At 41.3% G+C, this 23075-nt stretch overlaps 1 protein-coding gene across 3 annotated transcripts in view; it reads right to left on the reverse strand.

Moving 5' to 3' along the window:
- Nucleotides 1–23075, reverse strand: part of thrb (thyroid hormone receptor beta) — an 84740-nt gene that overhangs the window by 34628 nt on the left and 27037 nt on the right. For 2 of the 3 annotated variants that reach the window (XM_071907538.2, XM_071907540.2), the window contains exon 2: nucleotides 3327–3393. Coding sequence is in view for 1 of the 3 variants with exons in the window: in XM_078290345.1 (XP_078146471.1) it covers nucleotides 3260–3315 (56 nt within the window). In the remaining 2 variants the exon portion in view is untranslated. Of the gene's footprint in view, nucleotides 1–3259; nucleotides 3394–23075 lie in introns of all 3 variants that reach the window. The other variant, XM_078290345.1, reaches the window with a different exon arrangement.

Below are 23075 nucleotides of genomic sequence, written 5' to 3' on the forward strand. Positions count from 1 at the left end.
TTAAAGCAAAACCGACTGTGCCCCTTTCTGCTGGCCTCTGTATGTACTTTTAATAGGCTAGGAAGTGGGTTTGAGAAATCTACTTCTCTTATATTGAAGGAAGTGTGCAACATTTGCATGTGGGGTGTGAGCCATTATTGTGCACCTTGTCAACAAACGCTACAGTACTGACTGTACTGTACTGTACTGTACAGACTGTACTGGCCAATGATATCACAGTACTTGATGAAAACTGATACTCCTGTATAGTATCTCACATTATATCAGTACAATACATCTGATAGTTAAATGGAAATTCTATATTGATGTCAACCTCTGCTCATGACCATAATAAAGATTTGAACTCTAGAGAAATAGCATCTACATCAGGCTGGTGTAGAAATTATCTTATTGCAGTAATACTAATACACACCATTACCGGTCCTATGATATATCATAAGAAACACGTATTTATGTGTTACACAGATGACATGTTGATTTTTTTAAAGGACTACAACATGTTTTTGGGAGATCGTCCTGTTGGTCAACTTTGCTACAACATAGACACTAAAACCATCCATAGGTCCCTGGTAGGTCGCTGGCTCCGGTGTGTATGCTAAAGTGTTAGCATGGAGCATACTATCACTCAACATAGTGTATGCTTAAGTGTTAGCATGGAGCCTCACTCAACATAGTGTATGCTAAAGTGTTAGCAGTATCACTCAACATAGTGTAGGCTATGCTAAAGTGTTAGCATGGGGCCTACTGCTAAAATGTTAACATGGAGTTTACTATCTCTCAACATAGTGTATGCTAAAGTGTTAGCATGGAGCCTACTATCACTCAACATAGTGTAGGCTATGCTAAAGTGTTAGCATGGAGCCTACTGCTAAAATGTTAGCATGGAGTCTACTATCTCTCAACATAGTGTATGCTAAAGTGTTAGCATGGAGCATACTATCACTCAACATAGTGTATGCTAAAGTGTTAGCAGTATCACTCAACATAGTGTAGGCTATGCTAAAGTGTTAGCATGGAGCCTACTATCTCTCAACATAATGTATGCTAAAGTGTTAGCATGAAGCCTATTACTTAACATACTGTATGCTTAAGTGTTAGCATGGAGCTCCAGATGGATGATTTTGGTGTCTATGTTTTAATCACTTAACAGTCAAGATGACCAATGGGACAATCTCCTAAAAACTTTGTGCTGTAACATATTTACCCCCTTATGTGTGCAGCTAGAAGCCCTTTCCATTTCATTTGGACATCTCCTAGCAATCCAGGCAGATAGTCTGATAGTCTTCATTTTTAAGAAGTGTCATATATTTCCTCCTTGCAATATATCTTATCATGCTGGTTTTGTCATAGCTGAATTTATAGGGTTACACATTCCTCCTCAATGGGAGAGGTATAACAGCTGCCTTTATTTAATGGTCAAAACATTTTTCAATCATACTTTTGGTTTCTTTTTAATTAAGTTACATTAAATTATAGTGTGACTTTGTTGTATCAGCTATTACTTGGAGAGGTGAGAGCTTGGCGCTGACTACAGCAAGATTTTCAAAGCCATAACTAAACAGCAGAGCCTATGGGGCTTACTCTCATTTTGTGCTTTCAGATTATGGCAGGCATTGTGCTCTAATATACCCACAGTGTCAGTCAAATGGTTAGATAACGCTTTGATTGGAGTTTGGAGAACAAAATACCCACTGTTTTTCAGGTCCTTTGACATTTTCTAATATATTTGTTGATTAACGTGAATGACTATGGGTTTGGAAAATCATTTAAAATGTGCAGTCGAAGTCAAAATGTGTATATCACATTAGTATACCACTAATGATAATTACAATTACATAGCCAAAAGCTTTAACAGGCTACAAGTAGGGGTATAGGTGGCTATAAGCTCTTGCAAATAGCATAACAGCATAAATAGTCAGGATAAAACTGTAATACACCAAATACACCTGAAATTTAGCACTAACACTTTAGCATATACTATATTGAATGATAATAAGCCACTAGCATTATCCAAATTAAGAAGACTGACCTTTTAGTAATAAAAAATTGTTTGTGGTTTTTATTATATGGCCTGTAGATTCATACATTAAAAAAAACAAATATCTTTAACTCAACATAGCTGATAGCCAGGTTTATTTTTGGAGCTATTTCAGGTGAGCAACCACATATTCATCCACTGCACAATTAATTTTATTTTATTCTCCCATCACCCACCATTTCTATGGAAACAAAACAAGTCGCACTCCAAATGTACTATACAAAACTGCCACAGAGTGCCAATGACAAAACTGACTTAGTCATGTATCATTTGAGATTGCTTACCATTCAGCTTTAGAGCTGCTACAAGTTCTCATTTTCTCACTTTAGAAATAATACTAGTCACCTATCACTCAACATAGCGTATGCTAAAGTGTTAGCATGGAGCACCAGAGCCAATGATCTACCAGGGACACATGGATGATTTTGGTGTTTATGTTCTCATAATAACAGAACAATCTCCCAGAAAGTGTATTCCTTTAAGTGAATAGGCTATGTTGACTTTTGTCTACATATTCTGTTGGCATTAAAAGTTAGCCTTTAGTGAAGCCAAGGCACGAATTGACCACAGTCAGTCACGGTCTGTCTATTTGGGCTAAGAACCCCACTTCTCTCCTAAGAACAACAGAGATATGTTGCCAACTCGCTGTTGCTGCAATTTGTAATGGAACCTCATCTGAGTGTGGCAGGTAGAAAGATGGTCAACATCTGGATGATGATTATTTAAAGTTTAAAGGAAAGGTCAAGGCTGTGGTAACATTTGCCCGCAAAATGTGGACCCAACACTACAAAATCTGGGGGATTTATGCCCCATTAAGCCTTCACGCACAACTCCAGAAGATTTAGGTGCCCATCCTTCTTGATGTTGCAAAATCAGCTGCCCCTGGGCAGCTTTTGTACTTAAATTGATCAATAAATCTTGCTGTGTATGTGACCACCCTAACATTAACATTGGTATCCATCTTAAAACAACCCAACACACACATGCACAGGTCTTCACCTTCCAGACTTCAAGACATTGAGCAGAATAAAGACACAACACCAGCCAGGCAGATAGTGATTTATCCTGGACTATTACCAACGTCTGGGCTTCATTACATTTACCACGACCTGCAACTGCTGGAGACACTGATATGTCATCACCTGTGTGTGTGTGTGTGTGTGTGTGTGTTCTCTGCAGCCACAGCAGGGAGGTCTGGTGAATTGCTGCGTATTGGCCCACTTGCCTTTGGAATGCAGCGGGCTGCTGGACTCTGGTTGTGTGGAGTTGAGCAACATGAAGGTCTTACCAGAGGAAGTGGTGAAGTCCAACTCCAGGCAGCGCTAAGGAGCTGCAGAGCTCCCCCAGAGAAACACCTACAACACACAAGCAAGATGAAAATCACAGTCTAGCTCCTAATATTTGCAAAGCCAGTAAGTCATCAGGAAGGACATAAAGTAAATATGCTGTTGTGGTATTAAAAAAAAGTGCAAATCAAGGCACTTGTGCGGGTTTGGACGTTTAAAAGCCTTTAATGGGTGAGGGCTAAGACATTCAAAAACACCTACAATCCAGGTATCGGCCTATACCTTCATTTCCTCTTTGAAATCCACGAAGTCAGAACACACTTAAAGGAAATGAATACGTCACAGTGAAACGCTGACACCTCCTCAGGATGGTTTTGACACCCTTTGTGCTCCAGTCTCTGTGGCAGGATGTAGAAACAACACAACATCCGGGCAAGATGACCCAGATGCAACATTACCCTCAACAAAGAGGCTCCCACAGCAGCTTTACGACGCACTTAACCTCTGGTGTTTGCCACATGTGGTTACGACCATACTTCCCCAGATTGCAGAAAGGGAGGAGAAATCCCACTATAAATTCCCTCTCCCTCTTTGACCCACAGCTCTCTCATGAGTCAATATTTCTTTTGTGCGTCGCATGACATTTTGCGAAGAAAAACGGCGATAAATAAAACAGCGGCGATGAAATGACGAGCGCAGAGAAAAGGGAAAACGCACGTTCGGATTTGATTAAAACTCGGCGGCTCGCCAAAGTCATCATTGTGTCAAGTTCATGACGAGATCTCAAAGGAGAGGACATAAAAAATAGAAAACAGGAGGCGGTTTGATTGTCATGAGAGAGGGAGAGGAAAGCATTTGTTTATGCCATTAATTCAGTGGCAGGACTGGGCTGGTCATTTCTCTCCGACAGACGGTAATCACTTGTAATCAGACTTAATGGGCACTCTAATGGGAATGGTTTTCCTCCCTTCATGCTCTGTCTGTCTCGGTCTCACTCTTTTACACACTTGTCCACACACAAACAAGCATGCATGCACGCACGTACACACACACACACACACACACATAATTTTGTTACTAATTTGAGGAAATCTAATCTAACACTGCACTTCCATCTGAAAGGGAATAATTGTGATGATAACAATGTCATGCCATAAGAATACAATATCATCAAGTCCATCATCCACACTATTTGTATGTAATGTCAATTCACATATTTGTTTTCCTCATAGTCGTACTCATTTGTATGCATTGCCAATATCTTCATATTTCTGCAGTTCTTCAAAGTGGATATTTCATGTTTTTAAATACATTTTCACATCGAACATAATCTTCATTCATTTTTTATTCTTTGTCTGAGTATGTTCAGCTGTAGTTATTTTGCTCACCCTCATAATGATGTAATTCATATTTTTTTCATAGTTTCACTCATACATTTCTAGTTCAAGTAATCCACCAAGTTTTGAGAGATTGTCCCATTGGTCAACTGACTTAAGTGATGAGAACATAAACACCAAAATCATCCACGTGTCCCCAGTAGATTGTCGGCTCTGTTGCTATATGCTAACACTTTAGCATACACTATGTTGAGTGATAGTAGGCAACTAGCATTTATTTGCAGCAGAACTTGTGGCTCTAAAGCTAAATGGTATGTATCTTTAAACAATATGTGGTTAAGTCTGGCAGCTTTGTGTGGGAGATTGGTAAAAAATTATGCAAAATATGGCACAAAACTAGAAGGGCACTTGGAGAGCGCAGACCTCCGCCAAGGTTTGTGCTATTATTGCTTGTTCGTGAGTCGGATCCGGATCCGCTCCAAAATTTAATGGGTTCTTCCTTGGCCCATGCTACACCCTTCCACGAAGTTTCATGAAAATCGGGCCAGTAGTTTTTCTGTAATCCTGCTAACAGACAAACAAACAGACAAACGGCACCGAAAACATAACCTCCTTGACTGTGTACAGATAAAAATCACTGCACAGTGGATGAATATGTGGTCGTTCTCCTGAAATAGTTCCAGAAATAAACCTGGCTACATCAGCTGTACTGAGTTAATAATATTTCATTTTTAAATCATTTTTAATCTACAGGCCATATAATAAAAACCAGTAACAACATTTTATTACTAAAAGGTCAGTCTTCCTAATTTCGATAATACTAGTGGCCTACTATCACTCAACATAGCATATGCTAAAGTGTTAGCATGGAGCACTGGAGCCAACAATCTACCAGGGACACATGGATGATTTTGGTGTTTATGTTCTCATCACTTAACAGGGAAGTTGACCAACAGTCCAGTCTCCCAAAAACTTTAATAGTTTGTAACAAGTTGAAATTGCTAGTTGCATTGTCTTTAATACCCTCCATTTGCTTTATTCTTATTTATATTCTTATTTTTCTTTGCTGTATACTATTCCCCACAGGGATCATTAAAGTTCCATCTCATCTCTCACTTTCTTGTCAGCTGTTTTTAAAAAATATTTTCTACCAACAAGCCATTATGGATTCTGATGGTGTTCTCCAGTTATGAATATGTATATCTGATTAGTGAAGAACGAGACAGTGAGAGAGAGATGAAGGGAAAGTGTGCGTGTGTGTCTACGTGTGTGTATGTGTGAAAGCTGTGAAAAAATGCCCGCTGATACACTCTGTTATTCAGTTTCCATGGTGATTGAGTTATATTTGAAAAAGTGACGCACATTTCCAGCATTCACCTTGGTGTTAGTCATCTTCATCTTTTCCAGTGCAGTGTGCTAAAAGTATCAATGGCTTTTACTGAGGAAATAGTGAGATAAAATTAATAGTTCACAAGGGGAGGAGGGGTAGAGAAGTTCGACCGATATGGGTTTCTGAGGCCAATACCAATATGTTTGGACCGAAGCTGCCAGTAGCTGATCTTTATATCTGACCATTTCCATACCAAAGGGTTCTTCAAAATTTCAAGTATTCAGTGTTATCCCTAGGCTGTCACAGTGCGCTTGGCTGCCTGGTGAAAACACAGAGATGAAGTCCAGATGAGCGGCGACGGGCTGAATTGGAAATGGTTCAGGAGAGGCAGTGTGGCTGGGTAGGGCAGAGCTCCTCCTCAAGAGGGTTTTTTCCTCCAGGGGTGTGTCTGCTGGCCCGTGGGACATTCGACGAATGCCAAGCATGTGAGCTTCTGCCTGTGATCCGGACTCGCAAGTCCCCACTTCAAGCTCCAGTGTGATTTGTACTATTTACTTACCGCCTCCAATTACCTTGTTATTAACTCGGAGACATTAGCACTCCATCTGGACGCTCCTACAAGGCTTCCACAATGGTAGCAGGTTTATGCAAGCATGGAGTATGCAAGCATAACCTGCTCACGGAAAACCACATGTGGATTTAATACTACAAAACACAGCATTTAAAAATGCAATAAGTACGATTTTTCCTGCCCCATAGCAGAAAATGCCCTTTGTGGGTTTATAGGGTTGTTGATCAATACCAATAACTCAACCATTACTTGTCCAGATGCTGTAAATCATTATTACTACTCCAGTATTTAGCATGGTGATACATTACCTCTTCACTATAAGCTTCTGCTGGATCTCTACTCTAATCAGATAGCTTACTGCGCTCTATTGTGAAAATGCTACTTTATTGTTTATGTCAATTAAAAGCCACCGTAACACTGGTTCCTAACATACAAACGCCCAATGACGATGCTTTGGAAACTATCCAAACAGTAAAAGGGAACCAATCATCTTTCAGTGGGCGTAAACTTTATTTGCCGCTCTTTTCCCCAACACTTTTTCCTCTCTTCCCCCTTTTCCTGATGAATGAGTACATAAATTTGAACTATTATTTTATAAACATTATGTTCTTTAAATAATTTTCATCATCTGATCAGTTATGACAACAGTAGGCTACTCATTTATGTGGTGGCACAGGCCAACCAGACCAAACAACTAGTCTGCAGAACTACATTCGTTTTTCAAGTTAAGGTATAGCAATACATAGATTACCTGATGCCCCTTCTGAAGTAACTACTAAACAGCATATTGTGCATTTGGTACAAACAGTTCTGTACTGTATATGGACATGCAACAGTCCATACACATATGAGACCCCCAAAAAGCAATATAAGGCACATCCCAACACATCCCACAAATATGAAACCATCACTAAACGCTACTGGGTTTTGGCTAGTAAACCTTCCATCAGAGCATTGCTTTTGGGGGGAATTTCCTAGGTAATTCATGTGGGTTTTTTTTTTGGTCCAGCACTCCTCATGAAGATGTCTATTGTTCAAGCGAAATCGCTCTCCCCACTAGGTCCACATCATTTATTTGAGTTTCATTTCTGCCGGCCATGTCCTTAGATCTGGTTTGGGTCCGCGCTGCAGAGGATGAACAGCAGCGAAACCGCGGACATACTGTATCGATGCAACACGGCAGCACGATACGCTGCCACAGAGGACAAATACGAGCACTGAAAACTACAGCGCAGCAGGCAAAACTGTGTTTGTGTGTTTGTGTGTGTGTGTGTGGATCGGGTTGCGGTGGGAGACGTACGTTAGTCTTGTGAAACGATCCACCGGAAAAAAAAGAGCAGTTTGGGAGAAGCGCTCGCGTGGAAAGTAACGTGCAACATCGGGATGTTAGATAAAATAAACAGTGGCAAATCGTCTAAAATGCATGAATCCCTTTGGTCCCAGCCCCCCACCCCCCCCACCCCCACCCCCATATCCCATCTCCCCCTTCTTCCTCCGCCCTCCCCCTTTCAGCTCGGCAGCCGCTGCTTTTTGCCTAGTATGAGCGAGTATGGGTCAAATCAGGACGATGTGCCGGCTCCCAGACTCTGTTTGCAGCAACACCAAGTTTTTTTTTTTCCCTCTTTTTTTTTGCAACCACATGGACACTATTTCAGTGCCAGAATGAAAAAAAAAAAAGAAAAAGGGAAGGAAAAAAAAAAATTCCCTTTTCAAACCGAAAGCAGCAGTGGGAGCGGAGGGAAACCGTTGAAAGGAGTATATAAATGCAGCATCATAGCGTCTGCCTGCCCTCCCCCCCTCCGCTCTCCCGACATCAAAAGTGTGCACCCATCCTGAGCCGACAGAGCTCCAGATCACTGCGGTGCATGCTGGGTAAGAGAGGACAACTCAGGACAAATGCAGGGACTTTAAGGATACTGCAGTAAGCTGTTCACAATGAAAAAAAAAAAAAAGAGGGAAAAGATGCAGAGAGAGGGGAGGGGAGGGGAGGGGAACGAGACAGAAATAAATTCTGCCAGTATCAGTGAGAGATGGAGGATTTCAAGTAGCATCACATTCTGTCACATACAAAAATGTTTGACGCAGCAATTCCTAGTTTTAGCCTTTTAGGTGATTATCTATGCGTCGATAAACAGATAGGGGGAAAGCCATTTTGCAACAATGCACAACTGAATTCAAGGGCTTTGACGATATGAATTGGGTCATTTAAAGAATCGTTCGGTTCTTTCATATCAGTGCTGTTTTTGCTTAAAATAAAGGCGAGTCAGGCGTCTCCTGTTTCACTCTAGGAAGAAGCCGCATCCTGGGGATTCAATGCACATCATGCCGCAATACTCAGTCATTCAGCTTGTTGTTTGCTGTGTTTGACTGGAGAGGATGCAGTTGAGTTTGACTGTGGAAATGTGAAATGCTGGATCGACTGACCGTCTGCCCCAGGTGAAGGCTTGTGGTGTATGTAACAAGAATGCGTGTGTGTGTGTGTGTATTCAGGGTATCTGCAGGTTTCAGAAAACCAAATTTAATTAGTGCTTCTAGGAACTGAATTTAGGCCAAAATACAGTCATCTTTGATAGACTTTGGACTTCTTCAGGCCGAGGGAATGATAGCTCTTTTTTTGGTAAAAGGTGGATGTGCCTCCTGTACACATACGGGTAAAAGAGGTGACATCTGGCCTTGCATTAGAGAGACTGACATATATAGCCAGAGGAAAGGCAAAGGACTTCATTATTACTTCTTTATTAGAATTGAAGGGTCTACTTGAAAGTGTTTTATATTGCTGCTTGATTTTACTTTAGCTTTTATATATTTATTTACTCCTATTGTATGTTTTATAATTGTATTTTTGTCCATATGTATATGATATATGATATAAATATTGTAAAAAAAAGAATTAAAAAAATTTAGCCTGTTTCTGAAGGAACCAAGAAATGAATTGTTAAGGGCCATAAAGTCCAACTGTGTTTAGTAAACCAGGTAGGATGCATATTGTACTACTAACTCTGTTCTGTATTAATCTAAGAGTGCACATGCAGCATAAAGAAACATTCATTACAAGGTAGGAAAATAAGACATTTGAATTCTTTTTAAGGCCATAAATTTGGATCTTTCAGTTTTTCAGACCTTTTAAGGACCTGCAGACACCCTGGTATGTGTGTGTGTGTGGTATGTGTCCACATAACCTTGGCCATAAAATTTCACCCTGGCAGCATTGTTCGGACTGACCTTGCCTGTTGTGCCAACTAGCCCTCCCCGAGCCTTCCCTCTGGCATCCAACTGTCCGATACCGGAGCCACTGCCAAGCCAATCGCATAGAAACGACCGCTGGATAGGAAAGCGGCTACTATATGAAAACCCGACCCCTGCCCAACCTCTGTGTGTGTGTGTACAGCGGTATCTGAAGTGTGTTAGTGTGTGAACCAGATCGCCGTGGGTGTTGAAAGTCGGTGCACGCAGCAGACAGGGAGCGCTAAAGGGAATACATGTTCACATAGCCCGTGTCACCGCTGATCAGCCTCCTGTGTTTCCTCCCAGATGTGACGGCGAGGTTAGCGGCGTCCACGCCGAGCGCCGGGGCCCGGGCGGGGAAACTCCCCCCGCAGCAGCCCCGCAGTACAGCAGCGACCAGGCAGCACAGTCACGCCGTTAAAGGTGTTTTTTAAACATCGTCGTATCATTGTCAAATTAATCACGACACCTTGGTGTAATTACCATAAATGAGACTGTAGTCAAGGCGATTGGTGGCCTCGGTCTCACACGAGCGGTATTGTTAATGCGAGTGTATCTTCACATTAAAGGTGCAGTACGTAAGGTTTTTACTGTCCCATAGCACAAAATGACCATAATATATCTGCAGGGAGTTGATTGGGTTTTGTGCCGTAAAGCAATCCAGCAGATTTCCCGCCAAATCCGACCTGGTGGTACACAATGTGAAATGCAGTGCAGAGGCCAGTAGAGGCTGCCAATCTTCCCCGACAATGGTCTTGTTTAATTACTGAAATTTTACTAAAATCTCAAAATGAATGTGGTCATGATTTATTGATGTTAAAATGATACACATAGCGCCTTTAAATGTCACAGATCCACCACAGCGCTCAGCCAAGTGCCCACATAGCCAGTGCCTAATGATCTGCGGTATGTGCATAGCTGGGTTTCCATCCAAGCATTTTTATGCAAATTATGATTTATCGAATTAGAAAATCTGAATGGAAACTATTATCTATTAGCTAATTCTGGTCAAATTTAACTCAGTATTACAAAAAATGCTGAATATTGAATTACTCAGTTGTGGTTGGATAAATGTTAGTTGGTGCAATAGAATATCACCAACTGCATTTCTTTAGTTTTTATCTTCAGACAGCGTGAAATATGGCCGACATGAGCTGACACTAAAGAACTGTAACAATTGGACCGATACTAATCAATTATTTAAAGGCTCTTTCCACTTTTTTTTTTATCATGGAAGTGTTTTCAGCTGTAGCTCCATTCTATTCTCAGGAAGCCTGTTTATTCACTTCGGAATTCGCATTTTATTTTTTGCAGCAACATAGCTAATATGCACAGCTTGTGTTTGTCTATGGTGCACAGCATTTACCCAGCTGTAAACATGCAGGGCTTAATTTATGACAGATTCAGCCTGAATAGTTTGTTTCATTTCTGTTCCAGCATCTATAACAGTTGCCCACCTCCTGTGGCAGTAAAAACTATTCTTCTCATTAACTTGACTAATTTGAGTGACCTTTCATTTTCCCTCTCCAAAACATAGATTGTAGGCTTGGCCCACTTGTAAATATAGAAGAACGCGCTTTTGGACTATTCTCGGTTAACTAATTTCTGACCAATCACATCTTGGCAATTTTTTTTTTCACTACCGTTTCTGTAAAAATAAATTGAGTTGGTTGTTTCTGAATAAATACCTTAGAAAAACAAATGGTTTGAGCATTTTTAGTAAGACGCAGAGAGAATTCCTTTAAGTTTGAGGTCCTGACAGTGAGTGCATTTATACCACACTAACATCTTGTTAATATTTGGGATACTCAAATGTTCTTCTGAATCGGCTGTTGTAAACAACATATCCCATTTACACTAATTTAACTTTAGTTTGGGTTTCTGTTTATATTTGTTTAAAGTTTATTTAACCAGGTCAGTCCCACTGAGAGTGAGAATCTCTTTCCAGGAGAGACAGGATCAAGAATTCAGCATCATGACAAATAGAAAAGTTGCAGACAAAATCATGTAGAACAATGTACAAAAGCGAAAGACAATCTAACTCGCATAAAGTTAAGAGCAAAACTCTTAAGTCAAAAGTCCAATAGCAAAGCAGCAGGATCAGGGGCCAAAGCCTGTAAAATCCTGGCTAAACAAAGCACAGACTGCCCCTTGTTAAGCCTGCCACAAGACTGTTCAGTTACTTTAAACTCACCAAGACACCAGCATTTTCAGTTTTTAAATATTTTTATAGAAAGATGGAGTGAGAATGCATGCCTAATTTAGTTGTGACTCTATGGAAAGAAAACTATAACAATTCCTGTGACTCTGAACAGTAATTCTCACCAAGTTTTTAAGTGATATCATGGCGCAAATAGCAAGGGAGCACACCCAGAACGTGTGTATGCAGGAGTACTGCATTTCTGAATGGGACACGAAGATGCATTTCAACAGCTTATCCCAGACAAGACCTCAACTGGGGTATTATCTATTATTCAGAATACAGCGTGTGTATGTAAACACACCCCCTGTAAGCTTAATGCACATTATGCAGTATCTGAGCAATAACACAAAGTAGCATTGTATTCTAGCAAACAGCACAGCGCTGTCTTGAAAATAACATTGGAGAGCTATCTTGTAATCCTGCACTATTATGTGGCTGTTTCAGAGTATTTTGTGCAGTGAGAAGGCCTTATGCTTTCAAGTAATAGACTGCACCATGGAAACTCTGCATGGGAAGGGATTTTGAAGTCTGACATACTAATAAATTTCAGAAACTGACCTTTGTACCCAAACCACTAACCTTTATCCCCTCTGCGTTCCAATGTCTCTTGTCTCACAATTCAGGCACTGTAAACATCTCAATTGTACTGTAAGTGCTAATTTCGGCGATTCATCTAAGGCATAGTTCCTTTTTTTACAAGGCAGTAATGACTATAATGAAACTGCAGACAGACACATTACGATTTACGCCGAGTTGTGAACCATGTAACACAGTGAGTGATTGCATCTAGGCCATACCTTAAATTAAAGGCACAGCCTATTCATAAAAGTTACCACACAGTAAAAGCTTGTCTTTCTAAGAAAATCCTCCATGTTGCCTACAGAACAAATGTTTTACTCGTTAGTCTTTGGGGGTTTAACTCCTTGCTATTTTTCCAGGCCCCACATAAAGATAATATATAGCTTAGGGAGCAGTATCCAAATTCAGACCGTCTTTAACCACTAAAGGCCGGGTCTGGGAGGGTTTTCCTCTCGCTGGCACACAGCACAGCCCAGTTCTCTACAGTAAACACTAGGTTTTCCCATGCAGGCAGGAAAGGGAAGAAGCAGGACGGGCGCACGGCTGCCAGTACCATGGCGAGAACCTTGGACGGACAAGACGTTTCTTGGCAGACGTACAGGAAGCCGAATCCAGACTGCAGCATTCCAGGCGGTCCGAACAGAGAGCAATACAAGAAAACAAAGAGAAATGAATCAACAAGTAAAGTTGAAATAAGAAACTAAGGACGAGAAACTTTCCGCCTCTGAAAAACAGAACCACAAGAACCCTGCAGAATGACTCAGTGTAAAAACTCCATACTGAAGCTAATGTAACATGTTGTACACATCTTCCGATGTGTCAGAGGGCTGCTCTGACAGTCACAGGGTTTTCAAAGAATGTCAATGCCTGTCTAACGGCAAATAGGTCAGCAACAGGCACCCTAGGATTTTCTCCAAAACTCCTCCTCTGATTGGTCGCTTTCCACGTCTCTAGGGCTGAAACCTGGATAACACACTGACACAACCCTCGCTAGCTAGGAACCCTGCCAGATTCGAGCAAAAAACCAAAAAGACACACACACATACTCAGTTAAAGTCCTAATATTACAGAGTGCACTCTCTCTGGAAGGTCACAGTGTTCCGCCTACATCGAGGAAGTAAGATGACGACTTGAATTTCAGAGCCCAAGCAGACATACATGCATTCAAGCCTATAAACATTGTGATGTCACATCTATCTGAAACCACGGGCCGAATTCCTTGGATGCTGCATTCATAAAGATTTGGCAGGCAGAGTCAACTTTTTCTGTCCCCTTTGAGTATAATGGGCTCATCTCCACCCTACAGCTGGAGCCACTGGTCTCTGGGAGAACAATTTCACTGACCCTGACAGTACACTTAGGCTAGATTGTCCACAGAACGAGGCACAGTTCCAGGCGGCTAAACCCGTCCAGCCAGTGCTACACTGTGCACTGCAGTTCGGTTTGAAATGAAAACTCTTGTGAAAGATTAGAATCTATTGTTGATGTGCAGAAACATGTTATGATAATATACCATCTTACAGCAAATACAACATAGTACAGTGCATTACATCAAGGATCTTTATCGGCCCCAGAGACATCTAGTTCTATCTTGGCTATTGTCCCCAACAGATTACCTCTGATGTGAGCAGAAGACTTTGCCAATATGGAAGGAAGATCCACTGACAGCAATAAAACAGATTTAAAACACACTTGGTAACTTGACTAATTAAAAAAGGGATTCTGCTTTTCATTTTCATTTGTGGGCTTTTGCACTCTTTCAGAAGTTCTAAATGATGATAGAAACATTTTCTGTTGCCTGCATATCTACTGCAATCTATAAAGCACTCTTATGTATCAGAGCCTATTGCAACAATAGACTACACAACGCAAGAATCCGAGGGTAACAAAGTAAAGAATGGGGCAGATCATGCCCAAATAAGAAATTACAGATGGCTCGAAGCAGACATTATCAAACAAAAACAGCACCATAATACTTTCGGAGTCCAGTTAGCCCAATCTCTCTTTGCATTGGATAGAACGTCAAATCAAGCTGTCAAACCCAAGTGGAGGAGTTCAGGTATCTTCGGGCCTTGTTCACAAGTGAAGGTAACAAGGATCGTGAGTTATGTGCATTGGCTACAGTAAAGTGGGCCTTGTATCTTGCCGTGGTGGTGAAGAAAGAGCCGAGACGTTAAAGGATAAGGTTGGTGTTTTTTAATGCATTGCTTACTGTCAACAAATCCTATGAAAATAACAAAATCAGCAATGATTTTGTTTTGCCAACAAGTCTCGTCCATGTAGCCGGTGCCCAATGCAGTCATGTCCCAGCAGCCATAGAACTCCATTGTATTAAAAAAACGATTAAAAACACGTCAAAGAGCCATGCTGTTGCTCTGGTAGCATATTTCTTCATCACGATGCACCGGGCCAGCCGACCTTTTCCTCAAACAACTTAATAAGCCGGCTGTAAACACTTTGCGATCTCAGGAAAGTAGTTCCATAGCACTGAAAATAGTCCCCGGCGTAATGAAGAATTTGTTCCCATTTGAATTTGATTTGGTAATAACTACAACAGCCTGACTTTTCGTGGTAACAGTTAGCGATTTTTAAAATTGAAACTATGTCTTTGTGAGCTGTATTTCAAAGTTTTCAGCTTACAATTGGAGCCAATGACTTCCAGGTTGAGTAGAGCAAACGCATTGTTGATTTTGTTATTTTCATAGGATTTGTTGACGGTAAGCAATGCATTAAAAAAACACCAGCCTTATCCTTTAAGCAAAGCTCTCAAATCTTCGTTCCAACCCTTACCTATGGTCACAAGGTCTGGGTAGTGACCGAAAGAATGAGCAACCCTAATTTTAATACAATTTCAGGTGGTGTGTTATTTCTTTGTCTTCTTCCAACAAAAGACATTATGCTAGGCAGTAGAGTGGTACAAACCAGTTTTTAAAGATGTCACTTTATTGAAAAAAGTGCTTCTTGATGGACTGGAGTTGTGTCAAAATGACGAATGGTTTTGAAAAAATGATTTTGGAAAAAAACTATGGGGTTCTATGGGGGCCAAATTTAGGCACGCAGCTCAACATGTTGTACTGTCTGTAATGCTGAGGACAAAATATATGACTATTGCTCATCAAGACTGATTTTCAAGATTGGAGCAAGTTGGTGATGGTTTGGGGGGTCGCAATGGACAGTCGGCACAGATGATCTTGTACTTCCTGAGGGTCAAGAACTTTAATCTGTGGCCTTCCAATCCAGTCAGGACCATCGTGATTATTTCAAACATGTCTGATGTTTACAACTGAAACACGGACAAGTGTTAGTGTGAGCTGGTCAACATCACCGGCAATAGTCAACCCTGTAGCACAGCAAACACAATTAGGGTGGGAGAACAAAATCTCCACTCCAGGCCAGTGATAATTTAGCCTTGCTCTGCTGATGGTGTTGACAGCATACTCACTCTCCATGAGGAACATGTAAGAGCCGGAGGCTCAACAGAAAAAGACAAACTAGTTGGTATGCTCCCCTCAGTTTGAAAATGCGCTGTGAACCAAAAACGTCAACATGGAAGAAAGTGATCATGTAGCGGAGGTAGTATGGTGGCCTGGAGGAGAGAGAGACTGTCTCATGACTAGAAAGTCACAGGTTGAATTCATGTGGAATTTCCTGAATCCCTCTAACCTCTGACTGTATGCGCTCATCCCTCCAGTGAAGCAGAGAAAATGAATTAATAATCATACTATATGTAGTATTTTCAATTCATACCTTATGTCGTAGAGTATTATTCAGCATTGAGCATCCATACCCTGTGTATTGCATTAGGCAGTGTTCACACTATTCTGCTTTTCCAAACTGCCACTGTTTTTTTCATGCTTGCCAGAAGGTCCAGCATCTCCATGTGCTCTTGTGTCTAAGAGCCTGTAGTATTTTCTTTAGGTCCTTGTTGAACTGCCATATCTGAAAAGCCTGTGGTAGAAAGCTTTATAGACCAGCTGATGCTCCTGCGGACACTCCTTCACTCCAGCTGCACTGGAAGATTGATATTTCCATTTCACTTTTCTCTTCAACTGAAATTGCTTGTGGAAGCATTTAGCTAGCTAGAAGAAGATTAATTTCAAGTTCCCTGGTCTACTGATGAGGTAAGTCGTGTCATTTTACAACATTGCATTATTTATTATTAGGCTTTGCATATTGTTTGTTGGACTTTATTGAGGAAGTAATGTCGGTGATGGCCATGAACAAACGACTCGTTTGGCAGCGCGAGTCCTGGCTCCCAGTTCCATATAAAGACTTGTTCGCCACAAACAAATCGTTCGCGAATCTTCCATCACTAAGCATGTAGAGGTAGTAAAGTTAGTAGTTTGTAGACTGTGCTGTGGTAGTTACTAAGTGTTTGATAGTTGTACTTAAGTGCTGCTTGCTGACAGTGACGGCTACTGCAGCCAATTATGGAAACAAAATAGGCCTACACATCACGGAACCTGCCTTTCATTATCAACTCAACTGTGGTTAAGGCAGCACTTTTTCTAAGGAAAAGCGAAACTGTGAACACGCCCTTACTGCTTGGGAAATGCAGATAGAAAAAGACCATAGATTTTGTTTTGTCAGAAATGCGTGCTGACCAAAAGTCGTAAATTCTAAACCAAAAACAGGAATGCAGAGTCCAGAAGCGGCGGCAACAACAGTCAGTCAGGCCAGAGCGAGAAAACCCCCATTGTCATTGTTTGAAAGCACAGCACACAAGCATTATGCAATGTGAAAACTGTATTTTCGTGGCAATACAACAAATATGTTAGCTCAGTCATATTGTACGAGCATCACTCTCGCTGCAATAACAAAGGCGAGGAGAAAATAGACAGGGAGAGGCAACAGCATCTCTGTCCACCCACGGCGTTAAAACACTCTCTCCCTCGTCGTGTGCAGGATGAGATGGACCTCACCCTGATTGCCCACCACATTACCCCTGGAAGTGGATGAAAGCTGCAGACAAATCTCCTTTAGGAGAGGTTGCACAAGTGCACAATCTGGCTAACTGGAAGAGGAAGACACTAGATTAAAACTAGAGAGGCAGAAAATAATTCAAAATCCTTTTGTGTTCTCAGCAGGCATTATGGGCAAGACACGCCTCGGTTAGTCGCCGTATTTGTTTTTTTTTAGATGGAAATAAACACCCACAAACCAGACGTACATACCAAAAATGGGGATTTTGATTCATTTCAGCCCGGTAAAAAAAAAAAAAGTGCTGCATTAATTTCATCAAGAGTAAAATGAAAGCAGATGAGACACACACTGTGATTTGGCGCCATCGCTGCATGATGAGGGAAGATATTAGGAGAATCACAGCGGTGGTATTTACAGAGCTATACACTCCTCTGCTCTTCACAACAAACACGGGGACTACACTGTGTGTGTGTGTGTGTGTGTGTGTGTGTGTGTCCTAACATGTGCAAGCAACTTCAAAAAAGTGAAGCATTGAGCTGAGGTCACAGTTTGATCCACATCTGGCAACAGCATATGTGCAATTCCTGAGCGTTCGACCTCAGGCAGAGCACAGAAATAGGCTACGGTGCGCACAGTCTGTCTCTATCTCTGTTAGCATTACAAAGTTATTCATTTTGGAGTCTTCTGACAGCAGAGACAGAAGCCAAATATGCAAAAAGACACGGAGACAGGACAAGGATAAGACCGAACACGACGAGGATAACATCATGACAGGCCGACAGAAATACAAAACAGATGTTTAGTGGTTCGACTTGGTACTCCGGTTATCAAAAAATGAGCGTTTTGGATGGAAAGCTACAAATGGGGAACAAGTGTATGACCCGGTTTATATCCCTAAATGTAGGGATACACAGAAACACGTCCTTTTGCCACCCTAAGTAGGGTTAAGCTAAAACTTGCACCAGACATTTGCACGCACAGTGAATAAAAAGCCTCAGTCCCTGGGAAGGTTACTGTGCAAAATCCTATAATCTTGCTGCAGTCGGGGCAGCAACAGGCTTTACCTCTCTACAACAAATGGCTGAATGATTAATGTGGATACATGTGCAATATATTTCCAGAACTGCTATAAAGTGTAAGCAGTAAAAGTTCTTGACATGTTTACAGTGACATGAACCAACCAAAGCCATCAGCGCCACCACCTTTGTCTCTGCTAGATTGGTTTATTACACGTGTGACACAACACAGCGGGATCTTGGCAGATACACTGCTTGCACGCATGACAGTGAAATGGAGACTGACGTTGGGGTTTGACCGATTTGGGTTTTTGACCAACATTGACATTTTTGGAGTGAAGCTACTGATTGATTGCCAATATTTTGTGCTGATATTCAGTGAGTTTAAATTGAACAATTTTCTTTCCAAAAAATCCCAAAAGATGTAAGTGTTCAGTTCAATGAATCAAAAAGAACCAAAGGAAGGAAAAAGAATTCAGCTCTTGGAGAGCAATTGGCAAAGGTTCAATATTAACAGCCAACGCATGTCCCACAGGATTCCATATATAGTCAACAATAAATATATTGCATGCATAGTCAATAAATGATCATTATATTCATGTCTATGGGCCCTGAGGAGGCCATTTTGAATGTCACTGAATATATTCTTGGCACGGTGGAAAAGCCTCTGAGACCATATTACAATGTAATAATTCATGCTAGTATGGAATCAAAATGTTGCATTAGCATCAATTTAGGTTAAGGGCTTCCCATAGACACCCAGTGCAGTATTGAGCAATTCTACAATAAATATGCAATCAATCAAACTGTATCATATCTATCATATCAGGGCAATTTTCGCCTGACATATCGGCAAACTGAAATATCAGTCAAACCCTAATTAAAGTACCTTGAAACCCCACAAAGAAGCTTTTCTTTTCTCTTGAAGTCACAGCTCCCACCTGTGGCCATTCCGCATCCCTCCTAGTAAGCATGAAACTTTCTTTTGGGATGCAAAACGACGTGAGTGAAAGTAGTCTGTCACGCAGCTACAAAAAGAAGGCAAAAGGCCCAGCTAGCAATGCTGAGCATGAGCGAAAATCAGCCAGCACCACATTTACGACCACTTGACTGAACAGCCACATAAAAAAGGGAAAGGGAAAAGAGAGGGTGAAAACAGCGCCAGAAAACACTGAGCCCCAAATGAAAACCATGAAACCAAAATAGAAAAAGACTCAAGTTGAAATCAATGGGCTCTAACTTGTTATTAGAAAGCTTCCTCTCCGTCTCTGCCCATGGCTTAATTTAAAGGGAGTGACAACCGACACCCCCCGCCTGCCCTACAGGCCTACACAACATGTGCATACTTGGTTTGTATGACGCCGTAGCCGCTGGGATCCTGGCGTTCGGAAAGTACTTTCACAACACGCCTCTCTCTCCCTTATTCACTCGTTACTTCCTTCATTCCCTCGCCTCCTTTCCCCCCCTCTTTATCTCCTGTGCTTGAAGGCAATCCAACTTTCAAGCAGCACACATTTTTTGGCAAGCGCCACAATGCTTTTTTTTTTTTTTTTCCCCAAGTACTGTATCCACATTCTACTCTTTTCTTTTTTTTGCACTGCTTTTGTTTTTGAGACAACCCTTGGCATTAGCAGACAGAGTGAGGGAGGTGGGTTGGGGGGGGGGACCGAGGCCTTTGTGCAGTTCTTTTGCAAAAGTGTAAATCAGTAACTGTTCCAGACAACTTTGTTTCAAAACAGGCTAAACCAGGCAAGCAGAACAAAGCTGATCTAATGCTGTGCATAGACATCTAACGAATAAACCATGATACAGTTGGATAGGAGCAGGTCACAATCTTCAGTTAATTCTGATTATTTTACCTCACGTGTGACACAGATCTGATATTTTCTAAGTGTGAAGAGCAAATTCCATTCTGATCTGAACCACATAGATATGTGCGACAACATCTGATCCTGAGGCATGTGACCTACATGTCACTTGTATTTGAACGCTAAAATTGTAATCTGTCAGCGTTGCCATGACAATAAGTAAATCTTACATCTTTCACCTGAGACAGTTGTCATGATTTTGGCACCATGACAACTTGGCTGGAGGACAAAAAGACAACAATGGAAAAAAAGAGACAAAGAGCGACTTGATTGGTACTTGGGGAGACGGCTAAATCATACTATAAAGCAAGGAATCTCTGTCTGTATGTGTGTCCTTCGCATATCTCGAGAACCATTCGTCCGATCTACTTCACACTTGGCGGGTGTATTGCTGGGGACCCAAGGACGTGCAGTGTCGGATTGGACACGCGACATGTTCAATATTAATAAACTTTGAATAAACAAGCGAACAGCGCTCTGTGCAGCAGCGGGGCTCAAAGCGAACGGGCACTGCACTAGTTCAGTCAAAAGTCGGAACCAAAACAAGCAGGAAAAGCATAGGTACAAAAAAGGATGTGGCATCTTCTGCTAATACGTGTCTTTTGGACATCGACAGCATATCAGATATGCGTTACATCCTCGAAATATGAACAGTCATCCAAGAACAATCAGATATGAGAGATAATTCAGCACTGAGCGTGAAGGCCATGCAGCGTGGACTTAAGCTGGGGATACACTAGACAACTATTGCCCCGATCAGGCTGAGTCTGTCCTGGTCTGCACTAGTCTGCAGATTTTGGGGCAGTCGGCGTGGCCACTTGGCACAGAAAATCCATAAATGTATGAGGGGTACAGACTCTAATCGACAAGTGTGTGAGGGGAACAGACTCTAATCTCTTGCCTCCCGACGTGAGTTGGAGCCACTACGATTATATCAAACATGTTTGATTTTTACAAGCGGAATCTGGACGCAGTCGGGTAGTGTGTACTCGTCACCAACTCAAATGCGAATGGATCCCGTCAATAGCCAATGAAAAACTATGAAGCTATGCCATAACAAGCCAATACAGTGTTTAGCCCACACCAAGGAGCAATCAACTAGTTAATTCTTCATACAATAAATTTATAGATAGGCCTACCAATCTTTCTGGTAACAAGGCACACAGGAAAAAAATACAGGGAAGACTCAATTACTGATTCCACAAAACCTTGGCTGCCAGATGCCGATTTTAGACCGGAAAGTCAGGTTTAATTATGATTTATCAGCCTACATGTCCGGTTGGTAGTCCCGACCGGACAATGTAAATGCGCAGTCCGGTTTAGCAACGTAATCATCTGGCACCATAGCCAACATCGCCTTCAAACTTTCTCAGCTCCCATTTCAAAGCTTTGGCTCCATTATGTAGCAACAGGTATTTGATTCACATTTGCTGCTCACCTCCAGCTCCCTCTGCAGTCTGTGCAGTCCGTACTGCTACGTCTGCCCTTCCACAACTTTATGTAAATGCGTTTTGGGTCTGTGTATTTTTTGGTAATTCTGTTTTCCTCCCTCTCTGCTTCTCTCTCTCCTTTCCGCTTTCCAGGCCTTGATGGTGCTGAAAGACGCACAGCTCTATATTCAGGTTGCAATCCCATGGACTTTTTTAATTTTTGTTATTTTATTTTCTGTTTTACAAAGGAGAAAAGGAAAATCAAGTCCTTTGTAAATGTTGTATCTGCCGTTTCTCACCAGGAAAACGGACAATGCCTTGTATATTTCGGTTTTCCATTTTTGGATTTTGAAATGAAAATTAAATCATCATTAATTTTCCATTTTTTATTTTGTTTCTGAAAATAAAATAGAATGACCAAAAAATACACGGACTGAATGCGTGTACCTTCGTATCAATCGTTTTACTCATTTAAGTGCAATAAATAAAAAAGCGATTTTACTGCTTTTTGCTTTTTGCATTTGAGTTGACACCACGGAAACGGAAAGAGCGATGTGCATTTTTGCTTTTTGCTTTTAGTTTATCAATGCAGAAAAGGAGTTAAGTGTTGCGGAGGTGTGGACAGGACCAATCTGACTTCCAGGCAGGACGGAGCTCCATTTCAGAGTGAAAGTGTTTGTCAGTAACAGATGTTGGTTGGTCACCAACTACTAGTGTTAATATGAGTGTTCTTCAGGACTGTAAGCTATAATGTGCAATGTTTGTTTTTATCTAAGGCCATAGTAGGCAAATTAATACATAATTTCTTTAATTTTAAACACACACACAGATCAAGCGATTTTTATGGTAATTCAGCCAATTGGTGCACATTACATTAAAATAGACAGAAAAATAGCATAGGAATGTTTAGGACTGATCAGTTTCAATTATGAATATGGATCATGGACTCATCAGTCCATGATCCATATTCATAATTGAAACAAAAGGAATATAGAAAAGACACAATTTTTCAGAAGGTGACCATGGAGAGATGATGAGATCAGTCACAGTTATTGTCTGGACTATAGCTGTGAGTCCAGACGCCAACAGACCATCAGCATTACAGCTGAAGCCTGCAGTGCATCCACAACAAACCTAATAACTAATGTATCCTGAAAACGCCATACTTCAAAACCTCATCTTTGGAATAAAACAACACAATAAAAAACAATATATACAGAGGAAACGGAGGCGTAGTCATTACACTATTAGCTTAAATATTACAGGCAC

The sequence above is a fragment of the Centroberyx gerrardi genome, chromosome 19 (genome assembly GCF_048128805.1).
Source record: "Centroberyx gerrardi isolate f3 chromosome 19, fCenGer3.hap1.cur.20231027, whole genome shotgun sequence".
Taxonomy (NCBI): Eukaryota; Metazoa; Chordata; class Actinopteri; order Beryciformes; family Berycidae; genus Centroberyx; species Centroberyx gerrardi.